This window comes from Typopeltis vanoorti, chromosome 1 (genome assembly GCF_054136105.1).
Source record: "Typopeltis vanoorti isolate ZY-2024b chromosome 1, IOZ_Tvanoo_1.0, whole genome shotgun sequence".
NCBI lineage: Eukaryota > Metazoa > Arthropoda > Arachnida > Uropygi > Thelyphonidae > Typopeltis > Typopeltis vanoorti.
Genome location: NC_143549.1, coordinates 106780914 through 106802144, shown reverse-complemented (window position 1 = coordinate 106802144; position 21231 = coordinate 106780914). Strand labels below are relative to the sequence as shown.

The 21231-nt window shown below is 36.1% G+C and overlaps 1 protein-coding gene across 4 annotated transcripts in view; it reads right to left on the bottom strand.

Annotated features, from left to right (window-relative positions):
• Positions 1 to 21231, bottom strand: part of LOC150110292 (D-lactate dehydrogenase, mitochondrial-like) — a 238681-nt gene that overhangs the window by 169284 nt on the left and 48166 nt on the right. For all 4 annotated transcript variants that reach the window (XM_090398790.1, XM_090398781.1, XM_090398799.1 and 1 more), the window contains exon 4: positions 7143 to 7284. In XM_090398790.1, coding sequence (XP_090254916.1) covers positions 7143 to 7284 — 142 coding nt within the window. The remainder of the gene's footprint in view (positions 1 to 7142; positions 7285 to 21231) is intronic.

Genomic DNA, 21231 nt, shown 5'->3' with positions numbered 1-21231 from the left:
TGTCATGCTGTCATAATAACCTGAATACCTCTTAATGATCAGAAAATCGATAATGATGATGATGAGGAATGGACAGTCATAAATAATAACAACAGCTCTATAAGATAAGTGAAGCTGTTTTAATACTTTCCTGGAGAGAGGTGAGATCATATCCTGCATCACATAAAACAGCATCAATAATATATGAGACAGTAATCCTAAAGTTCTCAGACTATGGTGATAAAATGAAAATAGGTTAAAGGTGCCCCCTAATATTTGTTATCCTCTGAAATAATTCCTTTGGATATGGATACACTGATATTAGTGATCTTTCCTTAAAAAGGTGGAAACCTTCTTAAGCAAAGTTTGAGTCTTCTTTTGGAATGAAATTTAATTCTCACATCACAATTCCTTTAACTTAATTGATAGCTACTAATAATTTTGCTTCTTTCTGAAGAACTTCAGAAACCAGAAGGAATATCTGAAGAATAGGAGATGTATATGAATGTGATAATGCCTGCAATATCATTTTTGGCAAGACTGAGCATCATGAACAAGGAAAGAGGAGTTTTTAAAATGTTACTATTTCCCTAGAAGTTTTTTTCTTTTTCTTCTTCTTATTATTATTCAGGCATCCATGGAGGTCTCATCGTGGGAGGTCGTTCCTAGGAAACACAAAGTCTATCATACCACTCCTTGAACTCATTGACCATTCTTGCTCTCACCACTCTATTAGGCAATGCATTCCATGATTCAACCACCCTCCATGCTAAGAAACCACTCCTCACCCTCTTGCTCACAGCTTCCTTTCAATAACTTCCAGGGATGTCCCCTTGTCATCACTCCTTCCTGCTGTTCCACCAAGCAAAAGAACTCCCCACTGTCAATCCTGTAACTACCTCTCAACAGTTTAAAAGCCTCAATCATATCACCTCTCCTTCTATCTATCAAACTCTGCAGTCCATGTTCCCTCAGCCTATCCTTATAAATAACATTGTACAGTCTTGAAACCATCTTTGATATCCACATTTGTTTCCTTTCCACAGTTAATTTATTATTATTATTATTACGGGCAACTGCAGGGAATCCTTAGACTCATCGAGGGAGGCCCCAAATCATGTTCATCACAACTATACGACATTCATACAGTATCTATCATACCTCGCCTTAAACTCATTCACTGTCACAGCATTCACCACAGACTCTGGCAGCCCATTCCACTCATTCACCACTCTAAAAGTAAAGCACCCAGCTCTAACACCTTTACTAACCACACTTTTGCCCAACTTCCATGGATGTCCCCCCTAATCCTCCCACAACCAGGCCTGTTCTCAAAAATATCTTCTGAATTAATTTTATAGAAACCCTTCAGTAATTTGAATGTCTAAATCATATCTCCCCTCCTCCGCTTATCAACCAATTTTTGCAACCCAGAAATCCTCAACCTGTTCTCATAAGGTTCATTCCACAGACCTGCTATCATCTTGGTCACTCGCCTCTGGATCCTCTTAACCTCCTCCCCATCAAGAAGAAACTAGATGACCAAATCTGGGCACAGTAGTCGAGATGGGGTCTTATCAAGGCTCGATACAGAGGAACAATAACCTGCTTGTCTCTGCTTGTCAAAGTATTCTTCAGCAACCAAGTGATTTGATGAGCTGATTTGGCCACTTTTGCAATGTGCCCCTAAACTTCGACTCCTTATCCACCAACACTCCTAAATCTCGTGCTTCATCAATTTCATGGAGTACAGTTCCACCAATGTAGTAAACTGCTGCTAATCCTTTCACCCCAAAATGTATAACCTTACATTTTGCCACATTAAATTAACATCAATTCTCCTTAGCCCAGACCTCCAATCTATCCAAATCATCCTGCAAAATTTTGACATCATCATCTGCATTCACTATTGCCCTACCCAACTTTGCATCATCCGCAAACAAATGAACTGTTCCTCTCAGATCCTTACCTATTATCTGAATAAACCACTCTCTGATATATCTCTCTGTCAACCACCCTCCTATCCATCTCACCTACCCTATATCCATCCCCATATGCTACATTTTACTGATTAGAATTCCATGTGGTATCCTGTCAAAAGCCTTAGCAAGGTCCAGTAGAATCACTGTAAACACGGTACCCTTATCCAGTTCAGCCGTCACTGTGTTATAATACGTGAGCAAGTTACTAAGGCATGACCTACCCTTCACAAAACCATGCTGTCCCTGATACAGTATCCCATTTTCATCTATCCAATCTTGTATTTTCCTCTTGACCATTTTCTCCAAGACCTTGATAATGATTCCTGTTATGCTGATTGGCCGGTAATTTTCAACAGCAGCCTTGGAACCACCTTTATGCAGTGGAACTATTTTCCACTCTTTCCACCCCCTTGGGACTGACCCAGACCCGAGGCTCAAATTAAACAAAATGGTCAAGGGCACTGACAATTCTTTAGCCGCTTCATGTACGACACGAGCTGGTATACCATCTAATCCCACAGATGTATTGACATTGAGGTTCTGTAATAGACTATTTACCTCTACTTCATTCATCACAATTCCAGTATAAGCTGTTGGTTCTTCCATTCCTGCAATGTCACCACCTGGATGATATACTCTTGCAAAGTGCTCGCTCAGTAATTCCACTATATCGACTGATTCGGTTACCTCCCTACCCTCATCATTTTTTAAAATCATTCTGCCATGAACATTTTTCCTTTTACTTGCAACATATTGAAAAAACTGTTTGGAATTCTCTTTAGCCTACATGGCCAATTTTCTTTCGTAATCCGCTTTTGCTTTTCCTACCACCATTGTTACCTTCCTGGCGTGAGCTATATACTGTTCCTGCATCTGCTGGTCACCTTTCTCCTTAAATTCTCTCCGCAATTGTTTATTTTTTTGCAGCTCAAGCTTAATAGTGTTATTCATCCATTTAACCCCTACTTGATTTATTATTCGGACTCTTGGTATACAGTCAACCATTGCCTCCTGCAAACACTTCTTAACCACCTCCCATGCACCATAAACATCCAGCCCTTGTAGTTTTACATGCCATGGCACCGAGCCAAGGACACTCCTAAGCTTGTCATACCTACCAGCCTTGTAATTCCACATGTACCCTGTCTAAATTGTAAATTCCACTCCTTTAGCCACCCCCCAAGTCATGACCAGGTTTGTTACAGCCACATTCTCAGATGCAATTACTAGGTCAAGCACTCTCTGACCCCTAGTATTTTCCACTACATGCTGTCACAGATAGTTGTCCCTTAATAACCGCATAAAATCCAATTCCTTCTTCCCACATGCCCTCTCCTCCTTCTAGTCAATGTTACCATAATTGAAATCACCCATAATAATTACCCTCCTTCCACTCATTTCTTCTATTTGCCTATGCATACTATCCCCACCATCTATTCCATCACTTGGTCTATAGCAGCACCCAATTGTATATTTTGTTCTGCTAGACTATCTGACACCAAATAGCCTCAAATGTGCTCTTTTCTCTATCCTGCAGTTCAACTTCTATACTCCTTGGCTGCAACTCATCAGCTATCATCAATAACACTCCTCCCCCCTTTTTATTCTTCCTATCCTGAACACGCTATACCCATCGCATTCAATCCCACTAGCCTTATCATCTTATGTCAGCCATGTTTCACTAATACCAACAACCTGTGGCCTGGAAGTGCCAACCAAGGCCAAAAACTCTTCTTTCTTGTTCCTAATACTCCTGGCATTAGTGTACATGAATTGCAGAAGCCCATTAGTCCCATCCCTACTTTGGTGCCTTATACTAACTATCCCATTCTGATTTGTTGTCCTTCGTACTCGCTCGGGCATATTATACTCATTCATACACTCACCTGCCTCCCTAAAGTCTGCATATCTACTTCCCCCTCTTAATAAATCTAGTTTCCCTGAGTCTGTACATCCACTTCCACTTCATTCATCACTTTTTCAAGCCTACGTACACCAAATCCATTCAAATATAACCCATCCATATTTTATAAATCCTTTTCCTATCAAACTCACTCCATACATCCACAAATTCCACACCATCTCCGTGCATAACCCACGCATAAAATCATTGGCAATTATGGCCCTCCTCCTAAACACTTCACTGTCATACCGCGGTAAAATACTCACCATTCTAACTCTCTCACTCTTCTCTTTTGCTACCTCAAGTAATTCCCTCACATCCTCTGTCATTTCCATTTTGTCTTCTTTCAAATCATTTGTTCCTGCCACGACTATCATCTTTTTCGCCCTCTGTTTTTGCACTCGAACAGATTCGCTGACGTTCTTTATGTTTGCACCCGGATGGTACGATTTCGTCAAACTCTCAACTATCACACCTCTTAATAGCGAATCTCGATACAGCACTCGCTCCTTCATTTTATTTATGTTTACGAACATCCTCTTATTTTTTGCAATAGACTTTTGCCATTTATTAGTCGGTACATTCAGTACACATTTTTCCATATGCTCTAGTTGCTGCTTTGCTTTGTGTATCGCTCCGCTCGACTGAGCGATTTCACTACTTGCATCTATCTCACCATTTTTATTATCATTTAAATGATCCATTCGTTCTGTATTTCTACCTTCATTTACACTTTCTACGACGCTCTCCCACCTATCTGGTACTCCCTCGCAATTTCTTTTTCTGACTTTCTTTAACGATATCACTCCCACCACCCGAAACATGCTTTAGATCCTCATTCTCCTTACTTTCTGCAGATATTAACTCCACTATCACCATCTAACCAGACTCCCACCGCTCTTCGCAAAGCACACATCTCACAGACAGCACACTGCAAAAACTCTTTTATATCCAACCTCTTAAACAAACATGGCGACCTGGCCGCCATTTTTTTTTTCATTGGTGCCATATGGACCCTATCTTATCTTAAAAATAATAATTAAAATAACACAGAAAACACACAAAAATCACACAGACACACGAAGAAATGAAAAGCAAACAATACTACGTAAAATTCTAGTAAAATTGCTAATGATAATATAAAATACTACTAATCTTTTCAGGAGCTCTCGACAAGCCGACGATCATATCAGTTCAACACCTCGCCCTTATCCCCCTTAAAATCCTGGGGACGAAATTAGAGAACAATAGTTTAAGTGTGGTCTGATCAGGGTCTTATACAATGGAACGATAACTGTTATCTCTGCAGGTCAGTGTCCTCAGTATTGCAGCAATCCTCTGGGTTACCTTTACCACCTTTGCAATATGTTCCCTGAATTTCAGGTTTCTATCAATCATCAACTCCCAGATCTCTCTTGTCTCCCCTACTTCCTCCAGTACAGCTGCTCCAATCGAGTATGCAGCCACCCATCAATGTATCCCAAACTTCAAGAGTTTACATTTTGCTGCATTAAACTGACACCCCCCATTCATTTGCTTATCTGTCTAGTTTATTGAAATCCTCTTGCAGAGCTGCCACATCTGCACTATTAGTAATAACCCATCCCAGTTTCACATCATCTGCACAACTGAATATCCCCCTGCAATCCACTGATAATGTCATTGATATAAAGATTAAACAATACAAGTCCCAGTACTGAGCCCTGCAGGACCCCACTTGTAACCTTCTGCCTCCTTGATATTGCCCCACCATACACAACTCTCTGATACCTATCAGATAGCCAATCCTGAATCCAGTTGACTAACCGAACATCTAATAAATCCATGTGCTGCAACTTACTTAAATATCTGCTTATCATGTGGCACCCTGTCAAATGCCTTTGCGAAATCCCAAAAAAATGGCAGTATATGCCTTTCCCTCATTAACTGCTCTTGTCACTTTATTATAAAAGGCAATCATATTACAAAAGCAAGAGCACCACTTAACAAATCCATGTCGACTCTCACAGATAACATTACCCTCATCTGTCCAACGCTGTATACGGTCCCTCACTAAATTCTCCAAGATCTTAACAACTACTGATGAAACAAAAACTGGCCTATAATCAGACACTTCCAGTCTGCTACCGCCCTTATGCAATGGCACTATCTTACCTTCCTTCCATTCCTTGGGTACCTTTTCCTGTAGCCAGACTTTCATTGAAAAGCAAGGTCAATGGAGCTGTCAGTTCTTTACCTCATTCTCTCAAAACCCACAGTAAAATACCATCCAGTCCCACAGCTTTACTGACATCCAGAGTGCTCAGTATTTGAAAAACACTCTCCTCTAGCACCTCTAAACCTCGAACCTGCCCTATCCTTTTAGTATTGAAACTTACTTCTCCAGGATGAAATACTCCAATAGTGTTCATTGAACAACTCCACTATGTCCTCTGCATCAGTCACTCTATTCCTGTTTTAATCCCCCAATGTCATTCTTGCATACTCATTTCTCCTCCTACTGGCCACATAGCTAAAAAATTCCCTAGGATTTTCTTTGGATCTTAGTGCAAATCTCTTCTCATATTCCAGTTTCTCCTTCCTTACCTTAGGCCAGGAGAGTGCCAGTCACTCTCCTGGCCTAAGCCTTATATTCTTCATGCATCTGCTCTCCACTCTTCTCTTTATATCTCTTCCATAACCTCTTTTTCACATGAAGTTCCTATTTGATATTGTTTGTCATCCACTTTACACCAAATTGTGTCCTCTTCTTCACTCATGGAATACAGCTTAGTATTGCTGCTAACAAATATTCCTTCACAATTTCCCAAACACTAATGATACATCTTCATACAGCATTTTGCAGATGTTTCAATATTGCAATATAATGATGCTGACTGAAAGTTTTGCTAGATGGAACAGTCATACCATGCATCTTGCATGAAAAAACACTCACCATGACAACTTGGTCTTTAATCAGCCTTTTTAGACATTTTTTTTCCTGTACCTACTTTACCAAGATTTGCTAAAAAAAAATGTGTGCACAGTTCTCATCGAAAGCTGATGTGGAAATGTACAGGCAGTACTAAATATTTATATACAAAAACAGTGCTTGAACCCAGCTTGAGTAATTAGTAATGATAATCAGATTCATGCCATATATAACACAGGTACAGCTCCATGATTCTGTCCCAAAATATTTCTGAATGATAGTATCTGTATGAAAAATTTTGGATCACACACTGTATACACATTCAAAAAGACAGTAACATTAAAAAAAAAAAAAAAAAAAAACTTACCTACTGGAAACCACAATCCTGTATCTCTGATATATTTATTTAAAGTTAAGCGAGTTACACCAGGTTCAACTGTGGTATCAAAATCTTCAGCATTCACTTCGAGAATATTATTCATGTTACTAAGATCAAGACATACACCACCCTTAAATGGGGAGGAAAAAAGTACTATTTTAATATTTAACAGGTTAAATCATGTTACTCAGACTAATCAATAATTATGTGACTGATTAATTTAAATAATCTAAAAGATAAATATTAATTTTAAGGAAGTTTGTGCTCATTCATTAATTATAAGCAAAGTTTTTGCACTTGAAGATCTATGAAAATGTATCAGGCATGTGATAACATGCCAAATTACATTCTCAGAGAATATTTAAATTAAGGGGATATTAAATCCCACATAGTTTTAAAACTGAATAAGAAACTCAGAGATTGGAATCAGAGAGTTTCTTGCCCAATATAGTAAACTATAAAGTATCGGTGACCACTGGCGTGAGCAAATGCAAGTGACCCTAGTACATAGTGCAATACCGGAAGTCTCGCAGCAAAGTCGGTAAATTCTGATCGCTATTCTTAGGTATTTTCCATAATGTAAAAACACATTTCCTAGGAAATGTATGCTGTTATTACATTATGGTAGGGAGGTCACTACCCAGACCGGTTTCAGCCTTATGAATAAGTAAAGCCGTCTCTAAAAATTTGGACGATCCCTAGGCCACTCAATTGTGGGCAAAAGACCGTCCATCCCAGCGTTGGCTCCACTCAGTGATGGCCTTCCACCCACATGCCACCACCGAGCAGAACCGCTTGGTGGTGGCATGTTCTCCGACAAAGCCCCTCAGCGGGCTGTGCCAGAGAACACTTTCCCTGGAGACTCAAATTGCTCCCTTAAGGCAAAAACCTTAAGAGAGCGCACTCATAATAGCCCCCATCAGTTTCAGCCTTTTTTGAGGCTTCATCAGTGAGTAGCTAGACCTAATACCGAAGTGTATAGCGAAAAGAACTTATGTACTCTGCAATGCGAGTTTCCGAACAGGTGCAACCATTAAGTTACTTAAGTATAAAGAGCTAATAAGCTTCATTTCGGCAATGAAAACAATATTTAAATTAAGGGGATATTAAATCCCACATAGTTTTAAAACCAAATAAGAAACTCAAAGATTGGAATCAGAGAGTTTCTTGCCGAATATAGTAAACTATAAAGTATCGGCGACCACTGGCGTGAGCAAATGCAAGTGACCCTAGCACGTAGTGCAATACGTAGTGCAATAGTGTCAAATATATAAACAAGATAAAATTCTCAGAGAATTTTATCTTGTTTATATATTTGACAAGGAAGGGGCTTAACAGAAAATCTTGTTAATGTTTTGATGTTTGTTGCATTTAACTCCTCTCACAATGTTTCCTCCACCACTTGAATTCACAGTACCCAATCTCAAGGGATGCTTTGAAAGGGGAAGAATCTCTAAACCTAGCCAAATATGACTACTGATTAGCATAAACAAAGGAAATGTTGCCTCAAATTAATGAATGAGATCACAAAATTCAAATTTTTAAATTTAATTTAAAATGGTGGCCAATTTTGTGATATGTATGGTGATTGGTGGAGGGAGAGTGTGTGCTAATGACTGCTCTGCCAATCCACTGATTTGGAAATTCCACATGCAATCTTCCTCTTGTATATATTGTGTGTGTGTGTGTGTGTGTGGAGGAGGCACCATGCTGAAATATTGTCTTTGGGATTTTCATAATGTACAGCACAAAGCATAACCAGATATGTTTACTTTGTTACTGTTGAACCAAAAATCACATCTCATCTTCCTTTTACCCTCTTTTACCTTGCGGTATCGGGTTTATTAATCATCGGACCTCAAACCGTTCACAGGATAAGGTGGTCAGCCCTATGCCCCTGTGTATCCTATGTCCATAGTGTTGAGTTCTCAAGGCCGGTTTGCCTGCTTTGCAGGATGAAAAACCCCAGGATGAACCGGGGGGGAAACCCTACTGTCCAAGCCCAAGACCGGCTAACTTGGCTATGGCTGAGGAAGATCCTTCAGATTCTCATGTCTCCGACGGGAATCGAACCTAGGACACTTCTTTTCCAGGCATATAATTGCGAAGCGCAGAGCCACTAGGCTAACCACACAGACTGAACCAAAAATAAAAAATAAATAATAATAATAACAGCCCAGTAATACAATTGAACATTAATCGACACCACAGGTTCTCAGACACATTTAATAGTATGATTTGAAACATATTCAATAGTATGACTTGAAACCTCAGATCCTTGAATTGTGGCAATTCACTTTCCAAGATATGTTGAAATATTGCTTCATTCTGTAAATGAAATTTTTTGCAGTTATCTGTCACACAGCACGACAATGCAACCTATGATAATCTGTTGACTATACTTTAGAGCAAGGTTTGTCAATCTTTAATGTTGGTTTCTGCAAGGCTCCATTATTTTGCCTATTTTCTTTCTGTTCTATGTATTAAGGACCTTCTCCAGTTGACTGTAAATTCAATCCAGTTTTTTTTAATGACAATAATGCTGCACTACTCTTATTCATTTGACAAACCTCACACTACACAAATTCACAAAACTTCTATAATCCTAAATACTGAATTCCAAATCATTCTTTAATGGATTTCTGACAACCTCCTTAATGTCAATTCCAGTAAAACTTAATTCTATTTTATTTTTTTACAAAAGAAAAATCTTTTCTTTTGTTTCTGCTTTTCCAACATCCAAATCTCTGGAGACAACGAGATTTTGCTTTTTGGGTAACTGTACTCTCTAATCTTTCTTGGCATATACATATTACAGACATCAATTCCTCAATTTCAAGAAATTAGTTTCATTTTTGGCTCAAGACATTAATTTATCCTTGAAAAATCATTAACTCTATATAAATCATGTTATACTTCTCTAAATCAGTTCTACATATAAAAAAAAAAAAAAAAAATATATATATATATATATATATATATAAATTGGTAAGATATGTTAGGCAGGGGGAGAAAGGGTTGAGTGACTAAATGTTAATGTTCTTTTCAAACAGCTGGATATGCTATCCTTGGGGACTATAAATGAAGAAACTTAACATTCTAATGTTAAGTTTCTTCTTTTCTGACTTTGTACCCATCAAAATTACTCACATATTAAATGCTGAACAACCTCATGTATGACATTACTGTGCAGAAAGTAAACAAAAATGTTGAACAAATCATCTAGTAAATGCTCAGTGGGTTAAAAAAAAAAAGAAAAAAAAAGTCAGGTAAGTGTAACAAAAAATACTCTCAAGTTATTATTTAATCTAATAATTATAAAAAATAAAAATAAAACTGAAAGATTAATGTAATGAAACTGAACTCCATCTGAAAAAGGTTTGTAAGCCTATTGTACATTAATAGCATAGATAGGCTAATGGTTAGAAAATCCAGAAATCCTACTCTAGAGACCAGACATGGAACTTTGATTAAGGTACCTCACCCCTCCAGTAAGCAGGATAATGGTCTCCTGCTGGCCAATGAAATTCACATACCACCTAAAGATATTCACAAACATGCATACCTGCAGTATGAGAGTTGATATCCACTGAACCAGCCAAGCCACTGGTTTATAAACAATTATTGCAAACAGTATAAGCTTCTAACTCTTCTCATATCCAGTTAGCAACATCCTATGCTGCAATCATGTATGCCTGTAGTTTGATTCTTTTCTACTGTTTTATATAAGCTTTGGCCAATATATATATATATAGAGCAAAAAGATGATATTTTTCTCTATATAATTAATGATATTAGGTTCATTTGTAGCAGTTTCATGTTTTTATGGGTATGTGGCTCAGTTTGCTTCTTCAGTATAATATGCAGTAAACAGCTTTTTTGAGTTTAGTTTCGACAAAAGGGTTTATTGCATGTTATATTGTATATTGACCTGATATAGCACCAATACATAACAGAACAACAGTGATCAAGGCATCACTGTTAGGGAAGTTAGCATCAAAAATTTTGCTAATAAAAATAATATTTTTATTATTAATAAAAAAAATAATAAACGTACTGCTTTACATACCATGGGCATAGGATAAAAACAAGAATAATCTCATTAAATAGAATTTATTTCTAAATAACTTAGGGAATTGAAACAACGTAGATCCGAATATAAATTAAATTATATTTTAATAGATATTTACGATATTTCGGCAATGTCACATTGCCATTTTCTAAAGGAACTTACGAAAAGGCAGGTGCACACAAGGCAATAACAATACAGTAACTGAGAATAAAGATTTGAAGCTATCATTCTCCTAGAAGTCCTGATGGTGCCCTCTGGAGGGCTAAGTAGGCGTTCTTGGCCATTGGGCTGAAGGTCTGCTGATGTATGCCTCCCAAATTTGGGGCAGTCGCATACAACCAAATTTGTTGAGGTTTGGAGAGTTTCTTAGGGCAGAGGCTGATTCCATAAATAATCTTTCGAATTTATATTTGCTCCGGTGTATTATTGTTGCTTTCTTCCACCGTATTCTGTGGCGAGTATCCAGAGCATGGTCTGCAAGACCAGAATGGCTATACTTGTAAAACCGGATGTAGTCCTTGTGTTCAGAAATTCTGATATTCGCTGTCCTGCCTGTTTGGCCAAAGTACGACAGTTGTTCCTTTAGAAAATGGCAATGTGACATTGCTGAAATATCGGAAATATCTATTAAAATATAATTTAATTTATATTCGGATCTACGTTGTTTCAATTCCCTAAGTTATTTAGAAATGCATAACCAACGTATAAGCATGTCTACGAGAATAAATAGAATTTACTTTGTAACCAAGCAAAAATCTTACTACAACTCTTCCAGTATTTTAATAATAAGGTGATCAATTTTTCTACTAATATATGAAAACATGATTTCTTAAGTCAGGAGTTACCAATCCTATGCCCGCAGGAGGCTTTGGCACCTGCCAACGTATCCAGAAGTGCCCACTCAGCCATACAGAATCCTCTATTATTCTATTGAATTTACTGTGGGAGATCCATTGGCAGGAAATCAGCGCAGAAAGATCCTGCATAAAAAGTTGCCCACTTCCACTTTCAACTTCTGTTAACACTTTCAGTGTTAACAGAAGTTAGTCTTTCTCTTCAAATTTTACTCTTAGCTAAAAGTCAGTATCAGTGAGTTTGAGTGCATTTTTGTGAGCAGTTCTTGGGTTTTAAACAGTTATCATCCTCCCCTAAAATGAATGTGGACAGTAAAAAAAAGAAAATATGTAATTATTAATTTGAATGTGAGAAGCCAGGGCCAGACCAAGAATTTTGTACCCCAGGCAGACTCTGTGTGTGATGCCCCCAAGTTTGTTTTTTTTATATTTAAGTACTTTCTAATTGTAAGTATAAGTATTTTTTCAAATTATTAATAATTTCATAACTTCAATATTTCTACTTATTACAAACAAAAATTATTGATTTTACACTGTAATTTTACTTTAATCAATTATAATTTAGATTTTTTTTTTTCTTGATTTTAAATCTGTGAAAGCTTTTATTCTTTCACTAATGTCTATTTTCTGAGAAACAGCATTTAGATAACAAGGCTAAAGAATTTAATCTCTCACTTCCCATTGTCATTGCAAATATGTTTTGATAAGTTTTAATTTGTTAAAACTTCTTTCAGCTGCTGCTACCATTATAAGAATTGTCAGCAAAATTCTCGATGCGACCCATGTATTTATTTTGCAAATTGCTTGCTTTTAAAAATTGTGAAGTTTCTAACAGTGAATTGATGTTTTCCAAAAGTAAACTGTTTAGAGATTTAATTTCTTCAAAGAGTTCGTTCCTGTCAATGTCACTCCTATTTTCATCATTAAGAACTGAATGTAAATCCATACAATGTTTTCTTAATTTGTTTAAATCGCCTATTTTAGTTAAATTAAAGAGAAAAACCCCAATTTTGTTTATAAGTATTTATTTGCTCAAATCTTTCTTCAAGAGATGTTAATATTGTGTCTAAAATGATATTGAATATCATTGTTCTAAACTGATTTGTTTAGATTATATCAAAACATTTTTTGGTATAAAAAATGTTTCGCACAACGTTAAAAAAATTTTCTATGAATTTTTGTGTTACATATTACTTTACATGGATAGGAGATAAGAACCACTGGCCTTTGACGATAACTAGTTTAGTTTAGATAGCTGTAATTGGGTTTGTATTTAACTGTTTTTATCTATATTTGTTTATGTTTATTACAAGCAGAGAATAGTTAAATTGTTAACAGTTTTTATTTCTTTCCTTTTTCCTTATTTATACTTTTGTGGAATAACGTACAGTGTTTGATTTTACACTTTATTCTATTTTTGCTTTATTATTGTGAATACATTCGCAACAGGTTATACTAGTATATATATAAAGATAAAAAAGTATATAGACAACATTCTTAAATATGTGACTGTTTCGTACTTGCTAAGTGGACATTTCTATCAATAGAAGATAATGAATTATTTTATATTCTTTCAATATTTGCATCTTCTTGGAGCAGAAGAAAGTATAGCAATGCTTTCATTGCCAGGTAATTATTTTTGGAAGGAGCACAAGCTCTAAGGCCTAGTGCTGGCTTTAGTTTTGGCACCCTGGGTGGATACCCAGTCAGCTTGCCCCTTAATCCGGCATTGGAAGAAGCCTATTCCTTTGTTAAAATAAAGACAAATGTGTGTGTTTGGTATGTGGCAATTCTGTTGCATTTATGAGTTATGAAGAAATATAATGTGGAGCGGCATTTCAAGACTAATCACTCCTCATCTGACCACAACTATCCTATTAATTCTGAACTGAAAAAGAAAAAAGTATGCGAACTAAAGTCAAAACTTACATCTCAACAGTTAGTTTTTATTAGACCAATAGTAAAGCATAAAAATGCCACCATTGCTTCTTATAAAATTACTCATTTAATAGCAAAGAAAAGGTAAAAACCATATCAGGATGGCGAATTGATAAAAGAGGCATTTCTTGCAGAAGCAGATTCTTTATTTGGGGATTTTAAAAACAAACAAGAAATTATGACAGCGATATCACACCTGCAGCTTTCAAATAAAACAATCACGATGATTGAGCTCAATTGCCCTTGACATGCAAGCCCAACTGAAAAATGATTTAGGAAAATGTGAATACTTATTCCTGCAATTTGATGAGTCAATGAATGCATTAGATACAGCAAAATTGGTGGTTTTAGTAAGAATGGTATTTGAGGACTTTACTGTTAGGGAGGAGCAATTAAAATTATTGCCCATGAATGGTCAAACAACAGGAATGGAAATTTACTATACATTTAAACAATACATTTCCCTCTAAGCAAGTTGGCAGCGGCCACTGATGGAGTCCCAGCAATGGTCGGTACTTCCAAAGGGTTTATTACTCTTTGCAGGGAGGACAAATCTTTTCCGATCTTCACATCATACTATTGCATTATTCATCAAGAAGCACCATGCGGTAAAGTTCTCTCCTTCAGTCACATCATGAAAATAGTTCTAAAAATAATAAACTCAATTACAGCATCTCCTCCTTAAGTCTTTCATTGAGAGTACCGACGATGTAACTAAAAAAGATCTTATTCTTCATTCCAAAGTTTACTGGCTAAGCAAAGAAGAAGCACTTTCAAGATTTCTGAGTTCAATTGAAGAGATAAAAGAATTTCTCAGTTCCAAAGGACAGAACTATGACGGTTAAGTGATTCTTTTGGATTAATGGATTTGAGTTTCCTTACAGAGATCATAGAAAAATTAAATTCTCTAAACTTGGAACTCCAAGGAAAGGATAAACACATTGCGATAATGATTAGTTCGATCAGATCATTCAAAGAGAAGTTGACTTTGTGGATATATCATTTGGAGCAGAAATTTCTCAATCATTTTCCACCTAAAGAAAATGATCGACAAAAGAGTTTGTCCTGGAATCATTTGTTAAATCGCTTAAAGTGCCTCAGGAAGAATTTGATAAGAGATTTCAGCAGTTCAACACCACTGAGCCAATGGTATTGTTTGTTTTTAAACCCTTTTACAAAGTGTGATCGAAATTGTTGAACTCATTACAAACTTTAATAATGCAACAACAGAAGAAGTAGAACTGGAAATTTTAGATCTCAGGAATGATATCACATTAAAGTCATATAAAGGTGATGAAAACTTTTGGAGGTTGGAGGATAGAGAAAGATTTCTGTTTTAAAAACTTGCATACAAGACATCTTTTTTTGAATCAATATACTTGTGCAAGTCATTTTTTTTCATCCATGAAGATCATAAAATCTAAATACAGATTGCAACTAAAGAATGAACATCTTGATGACTGTTTGCAAGCTGCAACATCATCTTATATTCTCAACTACGAAGGACTTGTCAATGATATGCAATTCCAAGGATCCAATTAAAATCCATTTTCTTCACAATTTATTTAATTTGTTTAAAACATTTTTATTCCTTTCCAATAAAAACAAAATTACAATGATCCTTTTGTTTATTTATACATAACATAAATTTATCTTGATTGTTTGACTGCTTTAAGAAAGATGGCAGGATGGGGGAGTGCCCCCCCCCCCCCGCTCCAGTACTGTTTCCTCATCTTAAAGGTGATCGGAGCTCAAAAAGTTTGGTAATCCCTGTCTTAAGTAATTTAGCTTTCAGTATCTCCACAAGTCTAGACAACGATAAAAGCTGAAACCAGTCTGATTAGTAATCCTTCCTCATAATGCATGGCAAAAAGTAGTGTTGTGTGTTAGATCCTGAATGAAGGAATCTTGCAAAGAAATCATTCATTCAGAATCTAACATGCTAAACTTACTAACAAAGAGAAATACCTGCACATCAGCTGAAATCAAAAGTGAAACTTCTTCACTTTATGTATAAATTTGCAAATTTTATTTTATGTTCCATGTACTTTAATCTTTTGATCACTACTAGAATTAAATTAGAGAATGTCTTAAAGGAAGAACTTTGTTAATATTAATTTTAAGCCTCACTTAAGCTGTATAGATTAACTGTGAGTCACCAGATAGTTACTAAGTAATAATTCTTAGAAAATATACAAGTACACATGTCCAGCATAATGCCGGCGGCAGTAGCTTACACGGAACATACGTTGACGCATATTCCGTGAATCCAAGAGCATAATAGTGTCGGGAAAGCAAGGTATGAACCCAAGGGGAGAAAAAAGATGGGTTGTGTGCAAAAGGGACTCTGAAAAAGGGGGTGCTCTAATGAAGAATATAAGGGGACGAGTGCCGTATCGGAGGGCTCTCTTGTCGTATCGTTTTCCTGCTTGGTGGTTCGGAAGTTAGCAGGTAGTTTTGCGAAAAAGGGGGGGGGGGGATGAAGTCTGTGCTAAGATAAGATGTCGGACAGCGAGCTTTCTTGAGAATGGAGTAGGATTCTACGCAGAGCTGAAGGTAAACTTTCCAGTCCTAGCAGAATCAAGCCGTCGCTGAAAAGTCTCATCGAAATGTATCCTGAAACACAGAGATTCGAGTCCATTTTTGGCAGAAATCATGAAGATAGCGGAACCCCTACATTGCGTAAGGACAGCCAATAGAAAAGAAGTAACCAGACGTACACGTGGTGCTGAAAGACGCGGGAAAAAGTTTGGTAAAGTAAAATTACTCTATTTTGTGTATAATATTCCTTAAAAGAGAGAAGATTACATGTGTATGTAAATTAAGAACATTTCTAAAGAACTTTGTGGACAGTCTCTAATTAGAAAGTTAACCTCCTTTGAGAGTAAGAAGAATTGTTTGGAAGAGATCTTTTGTGTTGCTTATGATAGAATTAACTTAACAAGATTAGAATAGTGAATTTATAATAACTGAGCAACATAAGAATATTTGTTTATATTATCTTATGAATAGCATTGCAGAAAGGAAATTTACTTAACTTCATATCATTTGCAATCTATTCCAATTTTCAATTACTGTGTTTTACGATGTTTCTTAACCTTTGATTTAATTTAGAGTATGTCAATTTCTTAACTCGAGCCTTTTATTTAGTATTGAGTCAAATTGAGTGTATGAATTTTGTGTATTCTGTTTAGATATTCCAATAAATGTCATATTTACCTAAACCTGAGTCATGCCTGATTATGATTCCAAACTACCACTTATAAAAATAGAACCTATTTTGGCGGGAAGGAATTAGGAAGTGTATATAATTATAGATTTAGGTCATGACTGCAATAATCTGAATCTATACGGCAGTGTTAAAGATCATTGTATAAGAAAGCCTCAGAATCTAGTATTGTCTCCCTGAGCAAGGATCCTTTTCTGCTATAAGATACTGGCTGGTGCAGCAAAATACAAATTTGCCAGTATCCGAAGAGGAAACAATCCTAGATAAAAGTATATTAGGCCCGATATCTGAAGAAGAAAAATAGCGATAGAAAGATAGAAAAGGAAGATATAAAGCAGTAAAATAAAGAGAAAGCAACGACACAACAACAATAGAACAGCCGATAGGATTAAATTGAATAAGGTTTTAAATAAGAAAGGAAGTAATCAAGCAACAACTAAATAAGTATAAATTAAATAAATAAATATATAATGATGGTAACTGTCTGGTGACTCACAGTTAATCTATACAGTTTAAGTGAGGCTTAAAATTAATATCAACAAAATTCTTCCTTTAAGACATTCTCTAATTTAATTCTAGTAGTGATCAAAAGATTAAAGTGCATAGAACATAAAATAAAATTTGCAAATTTATACATAAAGTGAAGAAGTTTCACTTTTGATTTCAGCTGATGTGCAGGTATTTCTCTTTGTTAGTAAGTTTAGCATGTTAGATTCTGAATGAATGATTTCTTTGCAAGATTCCTTCATTCAGGATCTAACATGTGCATTATGGGATACTAGGGAAATTTCATTTCAAGTAATTTGTCATTACACACGCACACACACACAACATATCATGATTGTTATTTCATGTGTTCAGGTTTGTACATGAATAAAAAGAATATCATTAGAATCTTATGGAATACTTTTAATTTTTAATAGTTATATTCATTAGTAGTTTAAAATGTAAAATATTAAAGAGAGGAGTTCATTTTTAATTGTTGAAGTGAGTGAATTGACATAGGTGAAGATTTATTAAAGAAAAACTTTAATGTTTGCTAAGGTAATGAAACCGTTTTGCTACTTAAGAAATAAACTAAAGAAATATATTAAAGAAATAAATTCCATATAAAATAGTAGCAAGGCTTATACGTTGGTCAGACATAACTGGTGATTAGTTTACGGAATTAACAACGCATATAAAATATATTAATTAAAGGTAACTTTAATGAAGTTATTCATTAAAGTTACCTTTAATTAATATACTTTATATGCGTTGTTAATTCCGTAAACTAATCACCAGTTACATATAAAATCCAGAGTTGGGTTGACAACAATGGTATAATCTTTGATGGACAGCATGGATTTGCTGAAGGGAGGTCGTGTTTTAGTAATCTACTTACTTATTACAATAAAGTGACTGCTTCCTTGGACAGAGGAGAAGGATACACAGTAATATACTTGGATTTTGCAAAAGCTTTTGATAGAGTACCTCATGATAAGTTGACAGTCAAACTAGAGCAGATGGGGTTGGATATTAGATTAGTGCATTGGATTGGAGACTGGCTATCTGATAGGTATCAACAAGTTGTGTATGGGGGTGCAATATCCAGGAAAAGGAAAGTCACTAGTGGAGTGCCTCAGGGATCTGTTTTAGGGCCATTACTATTTAACTTGTATATTAATGATATTGGCGAAGATTTGGATGGAGATATTCAGTTGTTTGCAGATGATGCAAAGTTGGGATGACCCATAAAGAGTAGTGAAGATGTTGTGGCCTTGCAAGAAGACTTGAATAAATTGAGTGATTGGGCAAGCAAATGGGGATGTGAGTTCAATGTTGCAAAATGTAAGGTTTTAAAATTTGGAAAACAAAGCTGGGATGCAGAATTTATGCTTGGTGAGAATATATTGTTGGAAGTAGAGGAAATAAGAGATCTGGGAGTGATAGTGGATAAGGATCTAAAATTTAGGGGACACATCGCCAAAACTGTGAAGACAACACAAAGACTTCTGGGAATGATGAGGAGGACACTGACGTGTAGAAGTAGGGAGATTCTTGTTCCATTGTATAAGGCTTTGATTAAGCCACACATGGACTATTGTGCCCAGATTTGGTCACCTGGTTTTCAGAAGGATGAAGAGATGTTGGAAAGGGTCCAAAGGCGACTGACTAAGGTAGTCTCTGACCTCTGGAATGTCGAGTATGAGGAAAGATTGAAAAGATGTAATTTGCAGAGTCTAGTGGAGAGAAGGAAGAGGGGAGATATGATAGAGGCCTACAAGTTGGTAAGGGGTTGTTATAGGATCAATGGTGGAGAAGTTCTACAGCGAATAGTGGGAGATCAGGGGAGAACCAGAGGTCATACCTGGAAACTGTATAAAGAGGGTGTGAGTAGGGGAGTGAGAGGCAGGTTTTTTTCGTGCAGAGTTGTGAATGATTGGAATGCCTTGCCTGAGAGTGTGGTGTCTGCAGGGAGTTTGAATGTGTTTAAGACCCGGTATGATGAGATGTGTGTGAGATAAAAGGACCTCCTAGATGAGTCTTTGACTCCATGAGGTCTTGTTTAATAATAATAATAATAATATAAAATAATAATAACAATAAAACTAGTAAATTGCCATAGCAGTGTCCACTGAGAGACACCTAAGAAATTTTATGTAATGGCTAACATAATGACAGTGAATATTCCAAATTAATTTTTTATATTTCATTATCTCGTGGAAAGGCTTAGACGTTGGTTATGCATTTTTAACTAAGTAATTTAAGGAAATTACAATGTCACTAGGATATACATTAAAATAAATTTTAATATACTTCAATATTTCGGCAACGTCACGTTGCCATTTTCAAGAAACTTAAGAACAAGACACGTGCACGCAGGCACAACAAACAGTAAAAAATACTGTTTCGGCAATGTGACGTTGTCGAAATATCGAAGTATATTAAAATTTATTTTAATGTATATCTTAGTGACGTTGTAATTTCCTTAAATTACTTAGTAAAAAATATATTTTATTAATTTTTTAATATGTTACAAAGATGGTGTTGATGTCAGGTGGCCTGAAAAATATTGTTTGCTTTCTAGAGCAGGGTACCACGATTGTCCAACTCTTAACACACGTATGTGTGTGTGTGTGTGTGTGTGTGTGTGTGTGTGTGTGTGTGTGTGTATATATATATATATATATATATATATATATATATATTGTGAAGACAACACAAAGGCTTCTGGGAATGATGCAGAGGACACTGATGTGTAGAAGTAGGGAGATTCTTGTTTCATTGTATAAGGCTTTGATTAGGCCACACATGGACTATTGTGCCCAGATTTGGTTACCTGGTTTTTCAGAAGGATGAAGAGATGTTGGAAAGGGTCCAAAGGTGACTGACTAAGGCAGTTTCTGACCTCTGGAATGTTAAGTATGAGGAAAGATTGAGAAGATGTAATTTGCAGAGTCTAGTGGGCAGGAGGAAGAGGGGAGATATGATAGAGACCTACAAGTTGGTAAGGGGTTGTTATAGGATCAATGGTGGAGAAGTTCTACAGAGAATAGTGGGAGATCAGGAGAGAACCAGAGGTCATCCCTGGAAACTGTATAAAGAGGGTGTGAGTATGGGAGTGAGAGGCAGGTTTTTTTGTGCAGAGTTGTGAATGATTGGAATGCCTTGCCTGAGAGTGTGGTGTCTGCAAGGAGTTTGAGTGTGTTTAAGACACGGTATGATGAGATGTGTGTGTGATAAAAGACCTCCCAGATGCATCTTTGACTCCATGAGGTCTTGAGGTAATAATAATATAGGCGCACTAATTATATTTGGGTATTGAAAAAAAAATGACGCACTAATCGAAAATGCACTGGGGGCGCATTAATCAAGGGATTACATTAATTGAGTAATAAAATAAGACACATAATTCATAAATTATTATATATTTATTCCATAACAATTATTTGTCTATAACATGATTCTGAATATTTCATTTTTTTAAGTAATTATTTTGTT